Below are 24073 nucleotides of genomic sequence, written 5' to 3' on the forward strand. Positions count from 1 at the left end.
TGATATATAGGAATTTTTCTAGCAGGGATAAGGAGGTGATTATTCCCTTGTATAAGGCAATGGTCAGGCCACACCTAGAGTACTGTATACAGGCCTGGAGGCCTCATTTCAGGAAGGATGTAGAGCTGCTGGAACGAGTACAGAGAAGGGCAACTAGATTGGTGAATGGGACAAAGGGGTTCTCTTACGAAGAAAGGCTTAAGTTTTGCAAATTACAGTGTCTGGAAACTAGGCACCAGCGGGGTGATCTGATAGAGGTGTACAAAGCCTTGAATGGTTTGAGCATGCTCAATGCTGATGGGATTCTTCCTCTAGCTCAGAAAAATCACCTGAGAGGGCATAAATTCAAATTGAGGAAAGACAGATGTAGGATAGATGTGCGGAAATTTGCCTTTAGCCAGCGGGTGGTTGGTGGGTGGAACAGACTTCCATCCCTTGTCGTGGAAGTTGATAGCCTAAATAAGTTTAAGGCTCAGCTGGACAGGTATTTCGAACGAACAGAGGGGTGAAGTGGAAGTGGTTATTTTTATTTATTTATGTTACTATTTTTTTTTTTTTTTTTCTTGGCTGATGCTGCATAAGCTTGCTTTCTTGCATCAAATGCCTCTACTAATGCTAATGCTAATGCTAATGCTAATTCATTTCCCCGGATCCCAATGTGGCTTGGGATCCAGCAAAAGCGAATGTCAAATTCTGTTTCAAAGGCAGAACAAAGCATCTGCCGGATGAGAATTGTTCCTCATCGATACAAGAGCCTGTAACACGCTCAATGAATCACAGTAAATCATATACCTTTGGTAATCACTATTTATAATGAACTCGAGGGCTATTTCTCTGCAGTATAAATGCTAGCTTCTTGCGGGATCTTGAATGATAACGTCTTTTGAGGAAATACGACAGCAGATCCCACATAACATTCTGACTTTGAGCCATCTGTATAGACTGGCAGAAAGTCAGAGTACTGCTCTCTATATGATGCGAAGAGTTGTTGATAGACGGCCGCCGGTGTATTAGCCTTCTCCATGATCTTGAGGGAGAAGTCACACTTTGGCAAATGTGCATACCAGGATGGAAGGAGTTGCCTTGGTGACTGGGCAACATTGTCTACCATCATGTTTAGTTCATTTAATAGCCCTTGAATCCGAATACCAAAAGGTCTGTTGGCAGTCCGATGGGCGTTATAGAGATTTTCCCAACGTGGCTCAAAAACTGATTCCCACGTGGGATGATCAGGCAGGGCTTTCAATTTAAAGGCGTAATGTAAAGACAACTGCTTACGTCGAAAAGATAGGGATGGTTCATTTGCTTCAACGTATAGGCTTTCGACTGGAGATGTGCGAAATGCTCCTGTGGCTGTCTGAATGGCCTGATGGTGAACTGGATCTAACCACCGAAGTACACTCTCTCTAGCAGATCCATATACCTGGGACCCATAATCGAGTTTAGAACGGACAAGGGCTCGGTAGAGACGAAGAAGGGTAGAGCGATCTGCACCCCATGAAGCTGACGAAAGGGCACAAAGGATGTTAAGCCCCTTAACACACCTTGTCCTGAGCTGACGAATATGTTGAAGAAATGTCAACTTTTTGTCGAAAATAAGTCCAAGGAATTTGACTTCTGCTACGACTGGGATGTTATTTTGTCCAAGCCTTAAATCTGGGTCAGGATGAAGATTCCGTTTGCGACAGAAGTGTACACAAATGGTCTTCTGTGATGAAAATCTGAACCCATTAGCCAATGACCAAGATGTAAGGTGATCAATGGTTTTCTGCAGTTGCCTTTCAATGACCCTCATATTGCATGAATGAAAAAATATAGTAAAGTCGTCAACATAGAGGGCATTGTTTATCGTGGGCGGAAGTTGTTCCGTGATAGAGTTTACTTTGATTGCAAAAAGCGTGACACTTAGAACGGACTCTTGTGGGACTCCCTCTTCCTGACAGAACTCTCTCGAGAGAGACTGGATCCTAAGCGCACTTGAAAATGACGATTCGAAAGGAAGTTTTTGATAAAAAGAGGAAGGTTACCACTAAGACCAAAGTTGTAGAGGTCTTTTAATATTCCAAATCGCCAGGCTGTGTCGTACGCTTTTTCAATATCAAAGAAAACTGCTCCAAGTTGCTCGGATTTAATAAAAGAGTCACGAATGTATGTTTCAAGTCGGATTAAATGATACAAAGTGGTTCTGTCTCTTCGGAAGACGCACTGTGTCCAGGAAAGCAGATCATTAGATTCCAAATACCACACAAGGCGGGCATTAACCATTCTTTAACCATTCATAGTTATTTGGATATCTAGGATCCTTTCCAGGTTTTGGGAAAGCAAGAAAGATTGCTTTCCGCCAGGAATCCGGAAATTGTTTATTAAGAAAAATTCTATTAAACAAAATTAAAAGGTGATTTTTAGAATGTGGTGACAGATGTTTTATCATTTCGTAGTGGATGTCATCGGGACCGACAGCATTTGCATGCGTAAGAAAGAGTGCTGCATTTAACTCTTCCTGTGTAAAGGGCTTGTTATATGGTTCAAGCCCTTTTGAAGAGAAGTTTAATGGCTGTTTCTCACATTTCTCTTTCAAGGCCAAAAACTCTGGAGGGAATGACGTTATCGCAGATATTTTGGCAAATGTTTCTCCTAGAGTGTTTACAACTGCAATTAGACATCCATTGTGCTCGAGAATCACCGAAGGCATGGTGGGTATTTTCACTTCATTTTCCGGATCTTGTCCCACACTACTTTTGAGCTGGCAGTCTGGGTTATGGATGATGTAAAACGGATCCAAGATTTCTGTTGGCTCTGATGTTGGATATAACGTGCTTTTGCACGTGCACGTTTAAATGATATTAGATTATCGGTCGTGGGATATCGACGGAATATCCCCCAGGCTTTGTTGTGTGCCTTTTTTGCTGTTGTGCACTCTGAATTCCACCAAGGTTTAGGAAATTGTGGAAACCGGCTAGATGTTTTTGGGATTGCAATTGCAGCTGATTGGACAATACTTTCTGTAACTTATGCGATTGCATCATTGATATGTTCCCGACTGACCGTAGCGATGTCAAGATTTGCCAGATGTCAAAAGGCATTCCAGTCAGCCCGATCAATCTTCCACCGTGGTAAACTAAATAGCTGACATGGTCTACCACTAGTTAAGGTGGTTATCACGGGGAAGTGATCACTTCCATATGGGTTTTCTTCCACCTCCCATATAGCTGAAGGAAGGAGGGAAGGGGAGCAGATAGAAAGATCAATGGCAGAAAAAGTACGGGTAGGCAAGTGGAAGAAAGTGTGTGTTCCCACATTGAGAAGGGAGAGGTCATTGTCAGTGAGCATATGCTCTACAACTCGTCCCCTTCCGTTAATGTTAGTACTGCCCCACAGAGTGTTATGTCCATTAAAGTCCCCAAGAAATAATAAAGGGGGAGGCAATTGCATGACGAGATCATCAAGGTCTTCCTGGAGGATGTCAATACCAGGTGGTAAATAAAGAGAGCAAACAGTTAATAAGAACCCCACTTTAAGGCGAATTGCTACAGCCTCTACGTTGGTTGTAAGTTGCAAAGGCTGAAAGGGAATCTGGTTGCTCACGAGGATTGCAACTTCTCCATGAGCAAGACCGTCCCCAATTCTGTCTTTACGAATGATCGTAATGTTACGTATGGTGGGGTCATCATTCGCCTTTAAATAAGTTTCCTGTACACAAAAGCATGATGGCTTGTATTTTTGCAGAAGTGCCTTGATGTCATTAATGTTTCGTCGGAATCCACGACAGTTCCACTGTAGGATTTTAGCCATTATTTTGGCTTGGTGGGTCCATCTGGCGGCTTCCGAGGTGCTGAGGGCTTACTTTTATCAGTCTTGGATTTGTCTTTTTTGGGGAAGAAAGGGCGCTGTCCTGTGTCCATCTCTTCCTCCGTAAAGAGTTCCAAGACTGAATTGTCATGTACCTCCTTGGTTTCGACATCCATTTTTTCTTGTCCTGGCATGGGCTCCTGATTTTTTTGTACTGTTACTTTAGTGCTCACTTTTGATAGTGCTTGAGCACTGGGAGGTATCGATATTGGAGTGGCAGCTGACTGAGATTTCTGTGCTGGTTTTACTGAACTTAATAGATAGCGGGCGACGGGCGTGAATGACTCTTTTGGTGGCACAGTCATATCCGTTTGGGTGCCAATCGAGCATTTATTGGATACCTTTTTGGCGTATGTTGCTTTGCCGCTACTTACTGGTCTAACTGCTTTCCTGGCCTCTTGGTATGAGATGTTAAGTTCTACCTTTAGTTGTTGTATTTCCTTTTCTTCCTTCCACCGCTGGCAAGCTCTTGAATATGCAGGGTGTTCTCCATTGCAGTTAGTTAATACATGCGGCTTTTGTAGCTGAACATCCAGTTATTTCGTGGTCCTTTGCACCACATTGAGCGCATGCAAGGGAACCACGGCAGGCCATTTGCGAGTGTCCATATTTCTCGCATTTGAAACAGTGTAAAGGGTTCGGAACATATGGACGCATGGGGCAGTTTATGTATCCAGCTTTAATCTCATCAGGAGATTTAGGTGAATTGAATGTCAGGATAATGTTTCTGGTTTTAACCAGTTTCCCATCCCTACGCGCACTAATTCTTTTGACGGCAATAACTCACTGGGACTTCAATTCTGAGCAGATTTCCTCCTCGGTAACGTCAAGAAGGTCCCACTCTGAAATTACACCTCTCGATGAATTTAGTGTTCTGTGTGGTGTCACGGTTACAGGGATTCCTCCAATTGATGTTACTCGGAGTAGATGTTCAGATTGCCTGTCATTTTTAGTTTCAATCAAGAGATCCCCAGAACGGAGCCTCTTAACTGATTTGGGTGAACCAGCTAACCCATCTAACCCTTTCTGTATATAGAAAGGTGACATTTTACCAATCGGTTTTTCATTGGTGGAGTGCATGATTAAAAACCGTGGGATAGGCCCTGATGGTAGTTCAGTCCGCTGCCTCTTTGAAGCGATAGTGCTGTCAGTGTCTATATTTTCAGATAGGGACCGGGTTGGGGCCCGGTCCCTATCTGAAGAAATAAGTTTATCAGGATTCATGGAGTTTTTTTAAATTGTTCAGTGCCCGGGCTCCCCACCCACCACGGAGCCCAAAGGGACGCCCACTACCCGGCATGCAATAAATGCGCTCGGGAGTGGAACGCCAGTGCTACTCAGACACTATACCCGCACCACCGCCAGCCTGAATCCTGTCCCTCGGACCATGAGGGTAGGGGCGTGGCATTGACACGGTTGACCCTTGCAGGCGAGCCTACTAGCCGATTGATCCTAGCCGGGCCTTCCAGGACCACCCGTCTTGTCGAAGCAGGGGCCAACGTGGTGTATTGAAGCTGGGCCCCTCAACCACCAGGATCCCCCTTTGCGAATTTCCACGGGTCGCAGCGCACGGCAAACACGCCGGATTCCATTGATGTAAGCCTGGAACCTGGGCTGTGGGCGTTGGATCCCAGTGATGCTAGTCTGGAAGTCCAGCAGCGTCACTGGGAGGTCCCCTCACCACGTACAGGTGCCCACGTCAAGGGGTAACTGTGAGGAACTACTGGGAGTCATATAACATCCTGAATGCCATCAAAAACATTGATTCTGCCTGGGAGGCAGTGTCACAGTCCTGCATGAATGGCATTTGGAGTAAATTGTGGCCCGAAGCAGTGATTGAGCGAGCCAGTTTCGGAAGTAGCTAAAGATGTTTCTCGCATGACCAAGGACGTTGGCATTGACAACGTTGATCCAGATGATGTTGACCAGTTGTTGGAGAGTCATGGTGAGCCACTTTTGAGGGAGGAATTGGAGGAACTGACTGTGCAACTTCAACAAGATCTAGAAAACTTGGTTTTCTCTTTCGCTCTTGGGGTTACTTTTCTTCCAAACAACTGTTCCCTCTGTAAAAATTGCGAATCGAGCTACCATGGAATATTGTTCCCATATCTGGGGCAGTGCCCCCAAAACCTCTCTCTCAGGCTTCTAGATTCCATTCAGAAGAGGGCAGTTAGTTTAATTAATGACTCATCTCTAACAAAGTCTCTTCACTCTCTGTCTCATACTTCCACTGGCACTGTTCTTCAGAGTTAGCTGCTATAATTCCTACTCTCTCTTTCAAAACAGTCCAAACAAGTGCTCCCACCAGCCAACATCCATTCATTGTCCAACTTCAAACTCATAGAACCAACTTTTCATCTTCCTCATTTATTCATTCAACTGCTGTTTTTCTGGAACAAACTTCCTTCATACATATATCCTGAAAATTACAGTTTATAGAAGTTCAAGTCTAATGTCAACAAATATGTTCCCTTTGTCTTCTCACCCTCCAATCCTTGCACGGTACTAAGTACTATAGGTTCTAATACCTTTCGTGTTTGGGGTTTTCATAAATAAAAAAAAGATGTGCAGAAATTTGCCTTCAGGCAGCAGGTAGTTGCTTGCTTGCTGGAACAGACTTCCATCTGTTGTTGTATAAGTTGATAGATTAAATAAATTAAAGGAAGAACTGGACAAACTTTTAGAGTGAATGGATGTGTGAAATAGGATTTTTTTTTTTTGGCTGATGATGTATAAGCTTGCTGTCTTGCATCATGTGCCTCTAATAATGTTAATGCCAATAATCTAGGATAATCATAAATATAAGACACATGAATGGGTAATGTACAATTGCAAATGCAATTGTCCATTAACCGTTAGTGCTTCATTACATTTAAAAATTTAAGCTTACATTACCCATTAGTTCTTCATTATTGTAATAATTTACAATAAATATACATTAATAGTGCTATAATATATTAAAAAATCTATATTATATTAAAAATCTATAATATGCTACAAATTTGGAAAGTCTAACGAGTATTTAAACAGCTCCTTTTAAAAGTTACTGTTTTTTGATAAAATTATAAAAAAATTGCAGAACACATTCTGGTATTCTTTCTGATACAGCAGTACAAAAATTTTGAAATCTAGGTAATAATGAGGTTTCTATAACCACTATATAAATTGTTCGAACAAAAGAAGTGCACAAAAACAATTTCCTATTTATTATTTCAGTTTCTATAAATAAATAAATTCAGCTCTTTTACTTACTGTTCGTCCACCTTCATAAGGCTTTGAGACTTTATAATAATTGAAGTAGTTAATTGTTGGATAACCTTTGACATCATTAGCATTACAAACTGAGCTATACAGTGTACAATCAACTGCGGCAAATTCAATCTGAAAAAAATTATGATTAATATTTTTAAATATGCCCATATCTTATATGTATACAATATTATTTCATTTAGTTTATTACAGTTAAGTTCATAACTAGTAAATTTTGCAACCTGCAACATCATCCACAGTAAAAAAAAAAAAAAAAAAAAAAGTAAAGTGCAGCCATTATCAACCCACTGCAGGATGGAAGCCTCCTCAACAATTCATGCTGAGGGAAATGGACCGTAATCTTCCACACTGGTCCAGTGCGGGTTGGCAGATCGACCGTATTCAGCAGTCAGGGGCTTGAACCCCAGTCTACTCAAAGAGTGTGTGTGCTACTACACTCCAGCTCCTGCCCACTCGGCTACGGAGGCCGTAATGATGCCCAATATAACTAATAACTATTACTGGCAGAAATCCCATAATGTAAAGAAATCTCTTATCTGTAGTTACAATGAATGGTAGCGAGCTTTTTGATAGATGGCAGCACAAAAATAGCTTTGAAGATCTGACAAGGGTTGTCAGCCATTGCTATCTGATTTTGGCTTACAAAAGTGAGTTAAACAACTGAAAATATACAGCTGAAATTTTTGAAATTGAATTAAATGATATATAAAAAGATGTTACTGCTTCAAATATAAACAAAAAGAGAAAAATAAATAGAAGATATTACTGCTTCAAAAAGAAAAAAAAACAAGTTTTTTTTCTTCTATTTTTTGCAATTTTTTTTACGTGTTTTTGTTTCAAATTCTTAAAATTCTGCATTTATTTCTGGCAATTTTAATTTAATGATAAATGGGCAATCAAATCAAATGAAACTAAGAAGAAATAAATATATGAAAGAATGCATGTACAAAGTTTACAATTTTGCAAAACTTCCAAATATAATAAAGAAAGTCACTCCACAGAGGAGCAATATCTCACTCACTACAGGGAAGCTAACTGGGGTAGCCAGGTGGGTAAAGTGTCTGCCTGGCAACCCAAAGGTCGCGGGTTCGAATCCCGCTTTGGGCTTGGATCAGAGTAAAATGCAAAAACTTTGGGAGGTGCATTATGGCCACAGAAGCTGATGCACCAATAACTAACAAAAAAAAAAAAAAAAAAAAAAACTACAAGGAGCCTATATATATTTGGGAAATTCACTCATGAATGGATTAAAAGTAATGATGGGTATAATCAATTAAGTGGGGGGAGGTATAAAACAAAAATTACAGTGTATGGTGTTGAACTGATACTATTATCATTAGTAGTGGCAAATCACATAAGGCATATTGTTATCATTAAGTTTACTCAATCCATTTGTGAGGGGTGTTCAAAAAAGATTTGTATTTAACCCAGAAATAGTTCTGATAGAAAGAAAATTATTTTTTGTTTGATATCTTGAAATCTCTATAGCAACCACACAAATTTTGGTTTTGATCTAACAATTCATATTTTTTCTTTGCATCAGTGAATGAAGTGTCTCAACAGATAATGAGAAATACGGATCAGTGATTCAATTCCTCTTTCTGCAAGAAAAAAATTGTCACTTTTTATGGAGAAAACTGCCCAGAATACAGTGCTGTTGCACATTGGTATAAACTAGTCAAATGTGGAAGATCCTCACTGCATTGTGAAGAAATCCCAGGACACCTGGCAACTACTCTAACAGAAGAGAGCTTTGCAGAAATTCATGCAATAATCTAGGAAATTCATGCAATATGCCTTTTGTGATTTGCCACTGCTAATGATAATGATAGTTGGAGAGTTCCAAATTAGGTAAAGTCTGTGGAGAACATCATCCATCAATGATTGCATATGAATAAAGTATTTGCTAGGTCGATTCCCAGACTTCTGACCTCTTACCAGAAGGAAAGAGTGAAATTTTCACATGAATTGTTGTCAATGTGCCAGGTAAAACTGAAATTTTTTTTTTTTTTTATGTGAACCCCAAACACGAGAGGTATTGGAACCCATAGTACTTAGTACCGTGCTTGGGTTTGAAGTTAAGAAGACAAAAGAAGATATTTGTTGACATTGCACTTGAACTTCTGTAGATTGTAATTTTCAGGAAATACGTATGAAGGAAGGTTGTTCCAGAAAACGGCAGTTGAATGAATAAATGACGAAGATGAAAAGTTGGTTCTGTGGGTTTAAAGTTGGACAGTAAATGGATGTTGGCTGGTGGCGGCACGCGTTCGGGCTGTTTTGAAAGAGAGTGAGAGCAGGAATTATAGAAGCCAATTCAGAAGAACAAGTGCCCATGGAAGTATCTGTAGAAGAGGCATGCAGCAGAAACAGTGCGTCTATGAGAAAGCGAGTGGAGAGACTCTGTTAGAGATGAATCATTAATTAACCTAACTGCCCTCTTTTGAATGGAATCAAGAAGCCTGTGAGAGGTTTTGTGGGCACCATCCCAGATGTGGGAACAATATTCCATGGCAGGGCGAATTTGCGATTTATACAGAGTGAGCAGCTGTTTGGAAGAAAAGTAACGCCGAGAGGGAAAGAGAAAACCAAGTTTTATAGATGCAGAGGAAGCAATATTTGTAATGTGCTTGTGCCAAGAGAGATTAGAAGTCAGGGTAATCCCCAAAAGAGATATATTATTTTGCCTAGAAATCGGAGTGTCACTAAAGATAAGCATAGGAGTAGAAGAATCCTTTTTGCGAGATATAAGACAAGACTGAGTTTTACAAGGGTTGAAATCAACTAAGTTGTCTTTGCCCCACTGGAGAATTACCTGAAGATCGGTTCAGGTAATTCTCCTTAAAAGTACTACCAATTCTCCTTAAAGGCACTACCAATTCCTTAAATGCAAAATGTTCAGTTTTGCATTTAAGGAATTGGTAGCAGATTTTCGAAAAGTTGAAGCTGATTGAGCAGGACAAGGTTTCACAAAATGGAAAGTTGAATGCAATGTGCTATCATCGGCAAAACTATGGATAGGATTTCCAGTCAATGGAAGAAGGTCATTGATATACAAGAGGAAAAGAGTGGGGGAAAGAACTGAACCTTGGGGGACACCGGCATTAGTGGAAAAGTTAGAAGACAGAGAGCCATCTACCATCACCCTCAGTGAGCGATCAGAGAGAAAACTGGATAACCAATTACTAAAAACAGTTGGCAAACCATAAGATGGAAGCTTGTTTAGAAGACCTTTATGCCAAACACGATCAAAAGCCTTTGAGATGTCAAGAGCAACTACTTGGGTTTCACCGAACCTTTCCATTGAATTAGTCCATAAATGGGTAACATAAACCAGAATATCTCCAGTGGATCGACACTGACGGAATCCATACTGGTGATCGTTGATCAGACGGAAGGTTTCTAGGTAGTTTAAGAGTTGGCGGTTAATTGATTTCTCCATTACTTTAGAAAGAGTAGAAGTAATTGCAATGGGACGATAATTGGATGGGAGGGATTTGTCACCCTTTTTAGGAACTGGCTGGATATGAGCAAATTTAAAAGCAGAAGGAAAAACACCTTTGGAATAAGAAAGTGAAAAAAGGCGGCAAAGAATAGGAGTAACTTCAGGAGCACAGGTTTTGAGAACAAGTGGAGAAATACCATCAGGACCTGGAGCTTTCTTAGCATCAAGATTCATCAAAATCCTTCTGATATCCTTTTGACGGAAGATCACAGGAGGCACTGAATGGAGCGTGTTGGGAATGGTGGGAGGTGTTTTACAAAGATCATTAATACATGAGCTGGAAGAAAAATGGGATGCTAGCAGGTCAGCATTATCCTTGGCTGAAGTGGCAACAGAACCATCTGGTTTGGACAGAGGTGGGAGCAAAGATGGGCAAAAGTTGCGGCCAATAGCTTTGGCAAGAGACCATAATGCTCGGCTACCATTAGGGCAAGAAGCAAGTTTTCTACTCTTAGCCTGTTCAAACTCTAGTTTGGACTGATTAATAACTGCTTTACAACTGTTGCGAGCTTTGGTGTAGGCAGAGAAAATGAAACTGAAGAATTAGAAACAAGCCAATTACGATATGCAACATTCTTCTCTTGGACAGCCTTAGCACATTTATTGGAAAACCAAGGTTTAGATAAAGGACGAGATTTTAAAGTGGAGTGTGGGATAAAGGATTCCATTCCTGCAAGAATAATTTCACTGACACGATCTGAGCAAACGTTAACATCAGAAGTTTTGAAACAGTAATCCGACCAAGGAAAAGAAGAAAAGAAGTCTCGCAGGTCATCCCATTTTGCATTCTTGTAATGCCAAACAACACATGGTTGGAAATAGCCATGAGATAAAGGTTCCATTGGAGAAGAGACAATCACCAAGTTGTGATCTGAAGTGCCTAAAGGACCTCTCACTTCCACCGTGTACTTAGAAGGGTTGTTTGTGAGAAAAAGATCAAGCGTATTGGCTGTATGATTAGGATTGTCAGGTATTCTTGTAGGTAAATGAACAATCTGTGCTAGGTCATTAGTAATTGCAAAAGCCTCAGCATCTCGACCTGCTGGGTCGGTGTGACTAGAAAACGGAAGCCAGCTGGAGTTGTGAACATTAAAATCACCAAGGAAAATTACTTCACTGTTAGGAAAGTTGGACTGGAGAAAGTTAAGTTGCAAAGAGAGGAAGTCAAAGAGCTCCAAGTGATTAGTGGAGTTGGGAGAACGGTAAAGACAACAGATGAATTTGACACAATGAGGTAGAGAGATTTTAAGCCAGAGAAGATCAAAGGGAGGAGATTCCAAATTGCCAAATCTCTGACAGGGAATATCAGAACGGACATACGCACAAGTACTACCTTTGAGGCGAAAGGAATCATACAGCGAATAATTTGGGCATCTGAGATGAACAGTAGATGAATCAACCGATAACTGAGATTCTGTCAGAAAAAGTACATGGGGTTTGGCAGACTGCAATTGATAATGGACATCGTTGAGATTAGAATTGAGACCACGTATATTTGTGAAATGAATTAGGAAGTCCTGGGGAGGTTTAGATCTTTTCACAGATAAGCTTGCTCTATTAGTTTGACAATTCATGGTGTATTCAATAGTAAGAAAAAGTAGGTGGGACCTGCTGTATGAAGTAATGAAATTTTTGGATATGGCATACATGTGGTAAGAATATACCCAGAATCTTGACATAATGTGACCTCGACAATGCTCTCCGCATACACACTACTCGGACTCCCTCCAGTCACTATCTGGCAGAGTAGAGGTAGCAAGATTATACACTAGCTGATCCGGAAGCTTCCTAGAGAGTTACCAATAGGTTCAGTCCGGTGTTCTAACTAGCGGCCAGCCTGCGAACATCGTTTTAGAGCTGTACCCTCGAAATGTAAGGCATATTGGATCTCGCCACGATGTTCATCATAACCTCAAAAGTCATCAATCATACTGCATAATGGAAGAGATAGGGAAGGGTTGACCGGAACTTAGCTCTAGAGACTAAACATGGGTTCCACCACTTCAAGCCTCCAATAAGAAAAGTGGTGGTATTTCACCAGTTGATAAGAGTCATCTACCACCTAGTACTGCCTGGTAACATAGAGGGGGCGGAGTTCCTCCATGTGATGTGGGTGCCACACCTCGACCCCTGCTTACGTTGATTCACACCTGGGTTGTCACCCACCACGTACTTGTGCATGGAGGTTATACCCAGGATTACTAACAGTCCCACCATCGTGAAGGTGCACGCAGAGGATTTGGCTGTCACAGACCGTCTGGACTTCGCCGAAATTGGGTCCACTTGACTTGAATGTCACCCAAATATCAGTTCCATCAGCGTTTTAGACTCCCAGGAAGCAAGTACAGCTTGTCTGGCATATCTGAGAGAATGTCTGTGACAACCTCAAGGACCAAACAGAAATACTGCAGCATCCTCCTTATTCCTCTGACCCTGCACCATGGATTTCTTCCTCTTTATTGCCCTGAAGTCCTTTCTTTGTAGAAAACACTTTGCTGCTGATGATGAGGTGATGTCTTTCAAATAGTAATGGTTTGAAGGACAGTCAGGATTTCTACAAAACTGGGCCGTGGAAGTGTATTGAGAGATGACAAAAATGGGAAATTTTTGTTTGATGACTATGTTGAAAAAGTGTAATACATAGTGTTTGTTTCTTCCTTCTATAATGACTATTTCTGGGTGAATATAAATCTATTTTTAAACCCCTCCTTGTAAAGCTGTAAGCTTACTTGAAAACTGACTGAAACCTAAGCTGTTCTATCTGCTTGCCTGCTCAAAACTAAAGCTTATATTCTGCACTGCATTATACCAGATGGCCAATTCTCTCTCTCTCTCTCTCTCTCTCTCTCTCTCTCTCTGTGTGTGTGTGTGAGAGCCACATTTCCAATTATATCCATCAATTTCAGCAAAAAATCCATAACTGATTATGAAACACCACAAATGATTATTGATTATTTTGATTATTCGACATAATCGATTATTAACTCCTGATTTATATACTTGGATTTCAGGAAAGATTTTTATACTGTTGAACATAAAAGATAATGTGCCAACTCTGTGGTACTACACACCAATAGGGGAAAATGAATAAGACCTGGGTATAACTGTGCAGTCAGATATTAAGTTCCTGTGCAATGCAAACAGGATGCCAGGTCAGCTTCTAGAGTTTGTCTATGATATATATATGAACTCTGCTAGCAGGAAAAACTGTTACCCAGTGTGCACAAGGCAATGGTTAGGCCAAATCTCAAGTGTTGCCTACAGGTCAGGAGATCTCACTTTAGGAAGGATGCAGACCTGCTGGAATGGCACAGAGAAGGGCAACTAGATTGATTAAGGGAATGAAAGGGTGGTCTTACCACGATAAGGTTCAGTTTTGCAAATTAGCGTCTTGAGTCTAAGCACCTGTGAGGTGATGAGATGGGATTTTTAATGCTTTGAATGAATTGAGCAAGCTCAATTTTAACAGCATTCTTTCTCTTGCCCAGACTTCACACGAGGGGCATAAATTTGAACTGAGGATGGATGGATGGTTTCAGGATAGATGTGCAGATGTTTGCTTTTAGCCAGAAATAACATTTCTGGAAATCGGTTGATTGTTGGAACAAACTTCCATCTGGCATTGTGGAAGTGGGCAGTTTGAATAAATTCAATGAAAACTAGACAAATTATTGAAGGGTGTGGACAGGTGATGTAGGAGGGGATTCCCCACTTTGGATGCTGCTTTATAAGCTTGATTTCTTGGATCATATGCAACTACTAATAATAATCACCACTAGTTAAAAGTGCCACATCTATCTATATCACTGATTACTGAACCTATCATAAATATATCTATTATTACTTGTAACCAGATTTAACAGATACTACCATGTTCTCTGTAGAGTTTCTAGAGAATACGTACATATATATAGGTGTAATTTGTTTTCAGTGTGTTGACAGAGCCCTGAAATTGTACCTACACAGGGTGGTCCAAAAGTAGGTATACAGTACTGATCGGGTTATGTTTAGTCTCTTAGGTGCTCGAAATGTCCTCCATCAACATTGCAACATTCCTGGAACCTGTCCCTGACATTGTGACACACAAATTCTGGTAACACACAACACACAAAAGAAATGATAATGAGAAATAAAAATAAAATATCCTTCTTATTACCTGTTAACTAAAAAGAAATAATAATGAATAATAAAAATACCGTGACTCGATCAGTACTGTATACCTACTTTTGGCTCACCCTGTATATATATATACTTTTGGTCCATTACATGAAAACACAATGAATGTGTGTATACCCATTCAAAAAACGTTAATTTTGTGATTATGTGTGTAAAATGTTAGTTAATGCATCTAACCTATGGAGTCCATTTATTCAAGGATGCTAAAAATAAAATTAAATGGAGCTACAAGCTTAAAGCTATCAAGCTAAAATTTTAAGTTTTTCCTGGCTGACAACATTAGTTCTGCTACTAATATTAACATTACACTAATTTCCTCGTGTACATACAGGGCGTTCCATAAGTCATAAAGTGTTCCAAATCACTGTTTTTAATCTATGGTGTTGTAACTTTTCACCTAGGCTAAGCTGTTCTGATACAGCCATCTGGTTAAAAGTACAGTTTTCTTGCTAGTCAGGAAAACTGTACTTGACATTACATAAACACACAAAAACTGTCTATAAGTACAGTTTTCCTGCTAGTCAAGAAAAACTGAACAAAAAAAACTTATAAACTGAACTTATGTGCATATGGAATATCGCACAGGTTTACGCTAATTACATTATAATTGGTCAGAAACATTATTTCTGTATGAGCTTATAGAAAAAACACACAATGATATTGCTGACAGCTTCCACAACTGATATGACAAAAGGGTAGCACTTGTGTTACCCAGGCAATTTACTTTTTTTTTTTTTTTTTTTTATGAAAAACCCAAATACCACAGGTATTAGAACCTATAGTACTTAGTACCGTGCTTGGGTTGGAGGTTGAGAAGAGGAAAGAAGATATTTGTTGACATTAGTAAAACTGCAATTTTCAGGAAATACGTACGAAGGAAGTTTGTTCTAGAAAACGGCAGTTGAATGAATAAATGAGGAAGATGGAAAGTTGGTTCTATGAGTTTGAAGTTGGACAGTAAATGGATGTTGGCTGGTGGCAGCATGGGTTCGGACTGTTTTGGAAGAGAGAGCGGGAATTATAGCAGCCAATTCAGAAGAACAGTGCCCATGGAAGTATCTGTAGAAAGGGCATGCAGCAGAAACAGTGCATCCATGAGACAGCGAGTGGAGAGACTGTTAGAGAGGAGTCATTAATTAACTGATTTGTACAGAGTGAATAGTTGTTTGGAAGAAAAGTAATGGCGAGAGAAAAAGAGAAAACCAAGTTTTTTAGATGCAGAGGAAGCAATATCTGTAATGTGCTTGTGCCAAGAGAGATTAGAAGTCAGGGTAATCCCCAAAAGAGATATATCATTTTGCCTAGAAATCGGAGTGTCACTAAAGATAAGCATAGGAGCAGAAGAATCCTTTTTGCAAGATATAAAACAAGACTGAGTTTTAGAATGGTCAAAATCAACTAATTGTCTTTGCCCCACTGGACAATTACCTGGAGATCGGCATTTAAGGAATTGGTAGCAGATATTCGTGAAGTTGAAGTTGATTGAGCAGGGCAAGGTTTCTCAAAATGGAAAGTGGAATGCAACGTGCTATCATCGGCAAAACTACGGATAGGATTAGTAGTAGTGACATGTGATGCAAGAAAGCAAGTGTATGAGCTTATGCAGCATCAGCCAAAAAAAAAAAAAAAAAAAATCACACCATTCCCTCCAAATGCCTGTCCAGTTCCTCCTTAAATTTATTTAACCTGTCAACTTACACAACGACAGATGGAAGTTTGTTCCAGCAATTAACCACCCGCTGGCTAAAGGCAAATTTCCGCACATCTATTCTACATCTGTCTTTTCTTAATTTGGAAGAAGGTCATTAATATACAAGAGGAAAAGAGTGATGGGAAAGAACTCAACCTTGGGGAACACCAGCATTAGTGGAAAAGTTAGAAGACCACCATACAGAGAGAAAACTGGATAACCAATTGCAAAAAACAGCTGGCAAACCGTAAGATGGAAGCTTGTTTAGGAGACCTTTATGCCAAACATGATTGAAAGCCTTTGAGATGTCAAGAGAAACTGCTTGTGTTTCTGAGAACTTTTCCATTGAAGTTGTCTGTAAAGGGGTAACATAAGCCAGAATATCACCAGTGGATCAACACTGACAGAATCCATACTGGCGATCACTGATCAAACGCAAGGTTTCTAAGTAGTTTAAGAGTTTGGTGGTTAATTGATTTCTCCATTACTTTAGAAAGAGTAGAAATAATTGCAATGGGACGATAATTTGATGGGAGGAATTTGTCACCCTTTTTAGGAACTGGCTGGATATAAGCAAATTTACAAGCAGAAGGAAAAACACCTTTGGATGAAAAAAAAGGCGGCAAAGAACAGGAGTAAGTTCAGGAGCACAGGTTTTGAGAACAAGTGGAGAAATACCATCAGGACCTGGAGCTTTCTTAGCATCAAGATTCATCAAAATCCTTCTGATATCCTTTTGACGGAAGATCACAGGAGGCACTGAATGGGGCGTGTTGGGAATGGTGGGAGGTGTTTTACCAAGATACTTAATACAGGAGTTGGAAGAAAAATGGGATGCTAGCAGGTCAGCTTTATCCTTGGCTGAAGTGACAACAGAACCATCTGGTTTTGAGAGAGGTGGTAATTGAATCAGAGATGAGCAAAACTTGCGGCCAATAGCTTTGGAAAGAGACCAGAATGCTCGGCTACCATTAGGGCAAGAAGCAAGTTTTCTACTCTTAGCCTGTTCAAACTCTAGTTTGGACTGATTAATAACTCCTTTACAATTGTTGCGAGCTTTGGTGTAGGCAGAAAATCAAACTGAAGAATTAAGAGACAAGCCAATTACGATATGCATCATTCTTCTCTTGAACAGCCTTAGCACATTTATTGGAAAACAAAGGTTTAGATAAAGGGTGAGATTTTAAAGTGGAGTGTAGGATAAAGGATTCCATTCCTGCAAGAATAATTTCACTGACACGATCTGAGCAAACGTTGACAACAGAAGTTTTGAAACAGTAATCCGACCAAGGAAAAGAAGAAAAGAAATCTCGCAGGTCATCCCATTTTGCATTCTTGTAATGCCAAACAACACGAGGTTGGGAATAGCCATGAGCTAAAGGTTCCATTGGAGAACAGACAATCACCAAGTTGTGATCTGAAGCGCCTAAAGGACCTCTCACTTCGACCATGTAGTTAGAAGGGTTGTTTGTGAGAAAAAGATCAAGCATATTGGCTGTGTGATTAGGATTGTCCAGTATTCTTGTAGGTAAATGAACAATCTATGACGGTCATTAATAATTGCAAACGCCTGAGCATTTCAACCAGCTGGGTCGGTGTGACTAGAAAACAGAAGGCAGCTGGAGTTCGGAACATTAAAATCACCAAGGAAAATTACCTCACTGTTACGAAAGTTGGACTGGAGATAGTCAAGTTGTAAATGGAGGAAGTCAAAGTTCCAAGGAAGTCAAAAGGAGGTCAAAAGATTTCCAAGTGATTAGTGGAGTTGGGATAACGGTAGAGATAACAGATGAATTTGACACAACGAGGTAGAGAGATTTTAAGCCAGAGAAGATCGAAATGAGGAAATTCCAAAGGACAGGAAATATCGGAATGGACATTTGCACAAGTACCACTTTTGAGGCGAAAGGAATCATACAGCGAATAATTTGGGCAACTGAGATTAGCAGGGGACGAATCAACTGATAACTGAAATTCTTTCAGAACATGTACATAGAATTTGGCATACTGCAAGTGGAAATGGACATCATTGAGAATTAGAATTGAGACCACGTATATTTGTGAAATGAACTAGGAAGTGATTGGAGGTTTAGATCTTTTCGTAGATTAGTTTACTCTATTAATTTGACAATTCATGGTGTATTCGATAGTAGGAAAAAAGTGGGGGGGGGGGAAATGCTGTATGAAGTAATGAATTTTTGGATATGGCATACACATGGCAAGAATATATCCAGATCCTTGACATAATGTGGCCGCGACAATGCCCCCCCCCCCATTTTTTTATGTTTATCCTCAACAATTTCTCCTCCACTTTCTTCTCAGTTATTACAAAATCATCTAGCTCACTGCCAGAGTTTACTTCTCCTCTGGCATTCCCCTTCCTGAATAACTCCTCACGGCACCTCCGTAGCCAGGTGGGAAGGAGCAGCAGTGTGTAGCACACGCTTCTTGATTAGACCCGGGTTCGAGCCCGTGACCACCAAATACAGAGGATGCGGAAAGGTCACGGAATGACCACTGCATATTCCTCCGGAGTAATATGGCCTTAGTTGCTAATGCTCTTAAAAACCAAATAACAAACAACAACAACAACAAACATAACTCCTCATGTGTGAATGTAGATGCAAAATACTCGTTTAGTTTGTTAGCCACGTGAGCAGGATCATCAACAGGTGAACCATCAATATCCAGTGGACCAATCTGATTCATCCGTTTCCTTCTAGAGTTTACATAAGTAAAGAACTAGAGTTTACATAAGTAAAGGATAAATTCAAATCGAGGAAAGACAGATGTAGGATGGACGTGAGGAAATTTGCCTTTCGCCAGCGTTTCATTGGTTGGTGGAACAGACTTCCATCCCTTGTCGTGGAGGTTGATGGCCTAAATAAGTTTAAGGCTCAGCTGGACAGGTATTTCGAATGAACAGAGGGGTGAAGTGGAAGTGGTTATTTTTTATTTATTTATTTTTTTTTTTGGCTGATGCTGCATAAGCTTGCTTTCTTGCATCAAATGCCTCTACTAATGCTAATGCTAAAGTGTAAGGTATTAAACCTGGAAAACAATAATCCCAAAATAACTTATTCACTGGATGGAGTTCAACTAAACCCAGTACTGGAGGATAGGGACTTGGGTGTTACGATACGGTCAGACATGAAATTCTCTGAGCATTGTAAACAGTTTGCAAGGAAGGCCCATGGTGTCCTATAGACGATCTATCGAACTTTTGCAAGTGGAGATAGGGACGTAATAATCCCATTATATAAGGCTTTTGTTAGACCACATTTGGAATACTGTGTTCAAGTATGGAGACCGCACCTAAAGAAAGACATCGAGCTTCTTGAAAGGGTGCAAAGACGAGTAACTCGCTTGGTGAGATCGGCAAAAGGGTGTCCATATGAAGAAAGATTTTGAATATGTGGGTTGCAGAGTTTGGAACCTAGACACCTTAGAGGAGATTTGATTGAGGTGTTTAAGGCTGTGAGATGCATCAGTAAAATGAATGAGGATGGAATTTTCAAGGTTATAAATGTTGCTAGAATTAGGGGACATAAATTCAAGTTACGGGAGGAAATGTTTAGATTGGACTGCAGGAAGTTTTATTTTAGTTATAAATTACTGGAATAAGTTACCTTGCAAATTCAAAGGTCATCTGGATAGTATCTTCGGGTGAGGGAAGCACATAGGATGATAGGTTTAATTTCCTTTTCTTTTACTAATTATTATTATTTATTTATTTTATTTTATTTTTATTTTTTTATCGATGTTTCATTGGGGTTTTTTTTTTTTTTTTGGCCGGTGCAGTATAAGCCATAGGCTTTCTTGCACAATGCAGCCATTACTAATACTAAAAGCCAGACCATCAGAAAAAGACTTTTGGAAATATGTTTGCCGAGAGAAGTACCCAAATGTAAAAAAATGCTGTCAACTTTAGAAATTCCTGTTTTGGTTCCACATATCTATGCGAATCGGCCTTATCGTATTTGAAACAAACAAAGATGAAGAATCGCTGTACTCTTACGGACTTGCATACAGAAGATTCTTTACTGTTGGCCTCATCACAGTATATCTCCGATTTTGAAAGCTTGGTAGACGACATAAAGTTTGTTTGTTATTTAGGAGCATTAGCCACTAAGGCCATATTGCTCTGGGGATATGCGGCGGTCATTTCCTGACCTTTCCGCATCCTCCATATTTGGTGGTCACGGGCTCGAACCCCGGTCTAATCAAGAAGCATGTGCTACGCACTGCTGCTCCTGCCCACCAGGCTACGGAGGCAACAGATGACATGAAGACACAATCTTCACATAAATTAAAAATTTATGTATGTTAATTTAAAATAAGAATTCTCAACTGAATTTAATTTTAAAATTTATAAACAGCAATTTTCAATATGTGTTGATTAACTTGTTTTAACCATGTGCAATGAAATTCTTGTGATGCTAGATTGTGGCACATTTTGAAGAAAAAAAGTAGATCGCGTCACAAATTAAGTTGGCCACCACTGGTGTATACCAAATAACATTTCATTTAAACTGTTAACATCTAATGAGACACACTCTTACTGATGTCATCAAGAACATGCAAAAATACAACCCAAATAGCTCTTATGGCCTTGGCCATCTTGACAAATAAGCTCAAACTACAACAGAATTTTAAATAAGAAAAATCATTAACGAACAAAAGATAAAGATTTCTATATCAAAATAAAAGTTCAGATTTTAGTAAAAAAAAATAAAATAAAATAAAGAAATATAATAATAATAGAGAGAGAAAGAGAGAATTTTGGAAAAATATATCTATGTAGAGGAAACAACTATATTAAAGAGGCAATTAAAGAAATAAATAAAAACAGTATAGAGAAAGAACAACTCCATAATAAATAAACAATTTTTAAAAGTATGGTTGTTGTTATTTAGTTTTTAGGAGCATTAGCAACTAAGGCCATATTGCTCTGGGGATATGCGGTGGTCATTCCTGACCATTCTGCATCCTCCGTATTTGGCTACGGAGGTGCCTAAAAGTATGGTAATGATCACATTTATTAAAATGAAAACTTGAAATGTTACAAAATTTGTTAACTTCTAAAATGTAGTTTTGTTTAGTAACAAATTTGTTTTCACATGCTGGCAGACTTTGAGACATGAGCAACCAACAGAGGTACAAAAACTAACCAGCATTAGAGAGAGAGAGAAGAGAAACTGTTAAATGAATGTTATTAACTATGCTATCAGAATAAGTTTACATTGAAAGAAAGATATTTTTACTATAGCAGTTATTCATATTAGTTAAGCACATAAAAGAAAACTTTTCTAGATCTAGAGTGATTCATTTTTATAGAAGCTAAGTTAATAAACACAGGGATAATTTTACTTTTTGGAATTTCAAATGAAATTTGAGTTCTTTCGTATGGTACACAGAAATAAAATGTTTATTAATAAGAATTTTCTCTCAAATAAAGTATATGTTATCAAATTTATTCTAAAGAATAACAGGAAGAGAAAATTTGTTTCCTTCATTCAAGTTTTCATCTAGAGAAAATAAAGCTTGAAGGAAAGAGAAGTGGCCATACAAGAGAACATTAAAAAAAAAAAAAAAAAAAAGAAAAGAAACTTGTTAATGTCAACTTTTCTCTTTGAATATACAATTAAAATTAACTGCTACAAAAGTTAGTTTAGTACATGGCCACAAAACATTAGCCTTATAAAAAAATTAAATGCTTGCTTAGAAACCAACTTTATCTCATAACGTTATGTGACAGTCTGAAGTTTTCTTCTTATATATTTTGTAGAGAATATATTTATTTTTTTGAGTTGTTTAATGATTACACAACATTTCTATAATAGAGGTTAGAAGAGGAACAGAGGTCAAACAGAGATTGCCTACATACTACTGCACCATTACTGTCTGATTGATTTATTGAGAAAAAGTTTTGATTTAGCCAAATTAGTTTGCTAGATAAAAATTAAGACATCTTAACCAACTTTAATGGAAGTCTTCATGCAGAGTAAATGATCATCTTTAGTTTCTATGAATCTGCATGGTCACAGTTGTGTCCACTTTCTATCAACATTATTCCTCCAAAAGTTTATATAGTTCAAACTTTTAGGTGATGATGTTATTAGCAAAATAAAAAGTAGGAAAAATTTATGATATGATGTGGAATAAATATAACTTTATCATAAATTGTGGGGTATTACTGTTAGAAGTGATCCTCAGCACATGGGGAAAACATACCTTAGGATCTTCTTTAAAAGCAGCAGCAGCAGACTCATATTCTGGTTTCATTTTCTTGCAATGACCACACCCTAAAAAGTTAGGGAAAGAAAAAAAAACAATTCCACATTAATTAATAAATTAAAACAAATATGATCTCATGAGAATAATTAACAATACAAAATTAAATACAGAAATCTTCATATCTATTCCAGCTTAAATACTACTAAGTTAGGTGGCAACATGTATTTATAGAGCAGTATATAACCAAAAGCATATAAATGTTTTGGCCATCACAGCAGTGTGTTATTAAGAATTATAACATAACTAACAAGTGTTATTATGGCAGTGATCTCTCAATGCTGGGAGACTACCACAACGAATTTTCTCATTGTTGTACTAAACACACAGTCAATGTTCATCACAAACATGAATGAGAGGTATACTCCGTTTATCTGTAATGGATACCACCCCTTAACACATGATATCCGCAGTAACTGCCCCACCCACAAGTGATGGGTAGGTAAACACCTATCAGTGTAGCATCTTATAACCTAGTAATACATAACTTCCAAATAGAAGAGGTCAATGGCAAGAAACAAAAGACTTTTAGTAGATATATCAAATTCCTTTATTGCCCGAGATGTAACGGTACCAGGGATTATATCATAAGACAATTATATCATAAGATAAACAATAGAGTTTACTAACTTCAAATCATATCTTCACAAGTTGCATGTCTAGTGACACTTCAAATAAGTAAAGCTTACCCAGATAAACAAAACTACTGTTATTTATTTTCATTGGGAGTCACCATCCAGATGGCCCGTTTAACGGCTATTTTTCCATCCTTCGGTGGGTGGGCAGGTAGGTATAATAGTAGTTCAATACTTAATAAAAATTCAGGACTGAAGCCTTAGACTGCAGAAAAATGTATATACATGTAAGTTAGTGTGCATGCATCATGTCTATATGCAATAAATTAATCAAATTTATTTTGGTGGCATCAATACATTACATCTCATATTGTGAAATCCTTCACAATGACTTGCCTGTCTTGTTATATTTCATGACTTGTTTGAAGTATAACAAGACCCCAGACTGCAAAAAAGGGTAGTACACAATGACTCCACTGACTACAAATCGACCTCTGAGCAGGCACATACCTGGTATGAATATATGTTTATTCTTCTTTATTTTTTTATTATTTTATTACTTTTATTATTTTTGCCATTCAAACTCCATAGCCATTTTTAAAATGCAATGCACATTTAAAAGTTATTCAAGGAGAGGAATGGCAGAAGTTTATCAAACTCTAACAGGGAGCTAAATAATTTTGTGATAACTGAGAGCAAAGTAGAGGAGAAATT

At 38.8% G+C, this 24073-nt stretch overlaps 1 protein-coding gene across 3 annotated transcripts in view; it reads right to left on the bottom strand.

Annotated features, from left to right (window-relative positions):
- The window catches only part of LOC150075068 (protein disulfide-isomerase A5), a 755693-nt gene that overhangs the window by 155361 nt on the left and 576259 nt on the right, over positions 1-24073 (bottom strand). For all 3 annotated transcript variants that reach the window (XM_090388976.1, XM_090388975.1, XM_090388974.1), the window contains 2 exons: positions 22725-22795; positions 7102-7230 (listed from right to left, as the gene is read on the bottom strand). In XM_090388976.1, the coding sequence (XP_090245102.1) occupies positions 7102-7230; positions 22725-22795 (200 nt within the window). The remainder of the gene's footprint in view (positions 1-7101; positions 7231-22724; positions 22796-24073) is intronic.

Source organism: Mastigoproctus giganteus, chromosome 14 (genome assembly GCF_048544385.1).
Source record: "Mastigoproctus giganteus isolate SK-2022 chromosome 14, ASM4854438v1, whole genome shotgun sequence".
NCBI lineage: Eukaryota > Metazoa > Arthropoda > Arachnida > Uropygi > Thelyphonidae > Mastigoproctus > Mastigoproctus giganteus.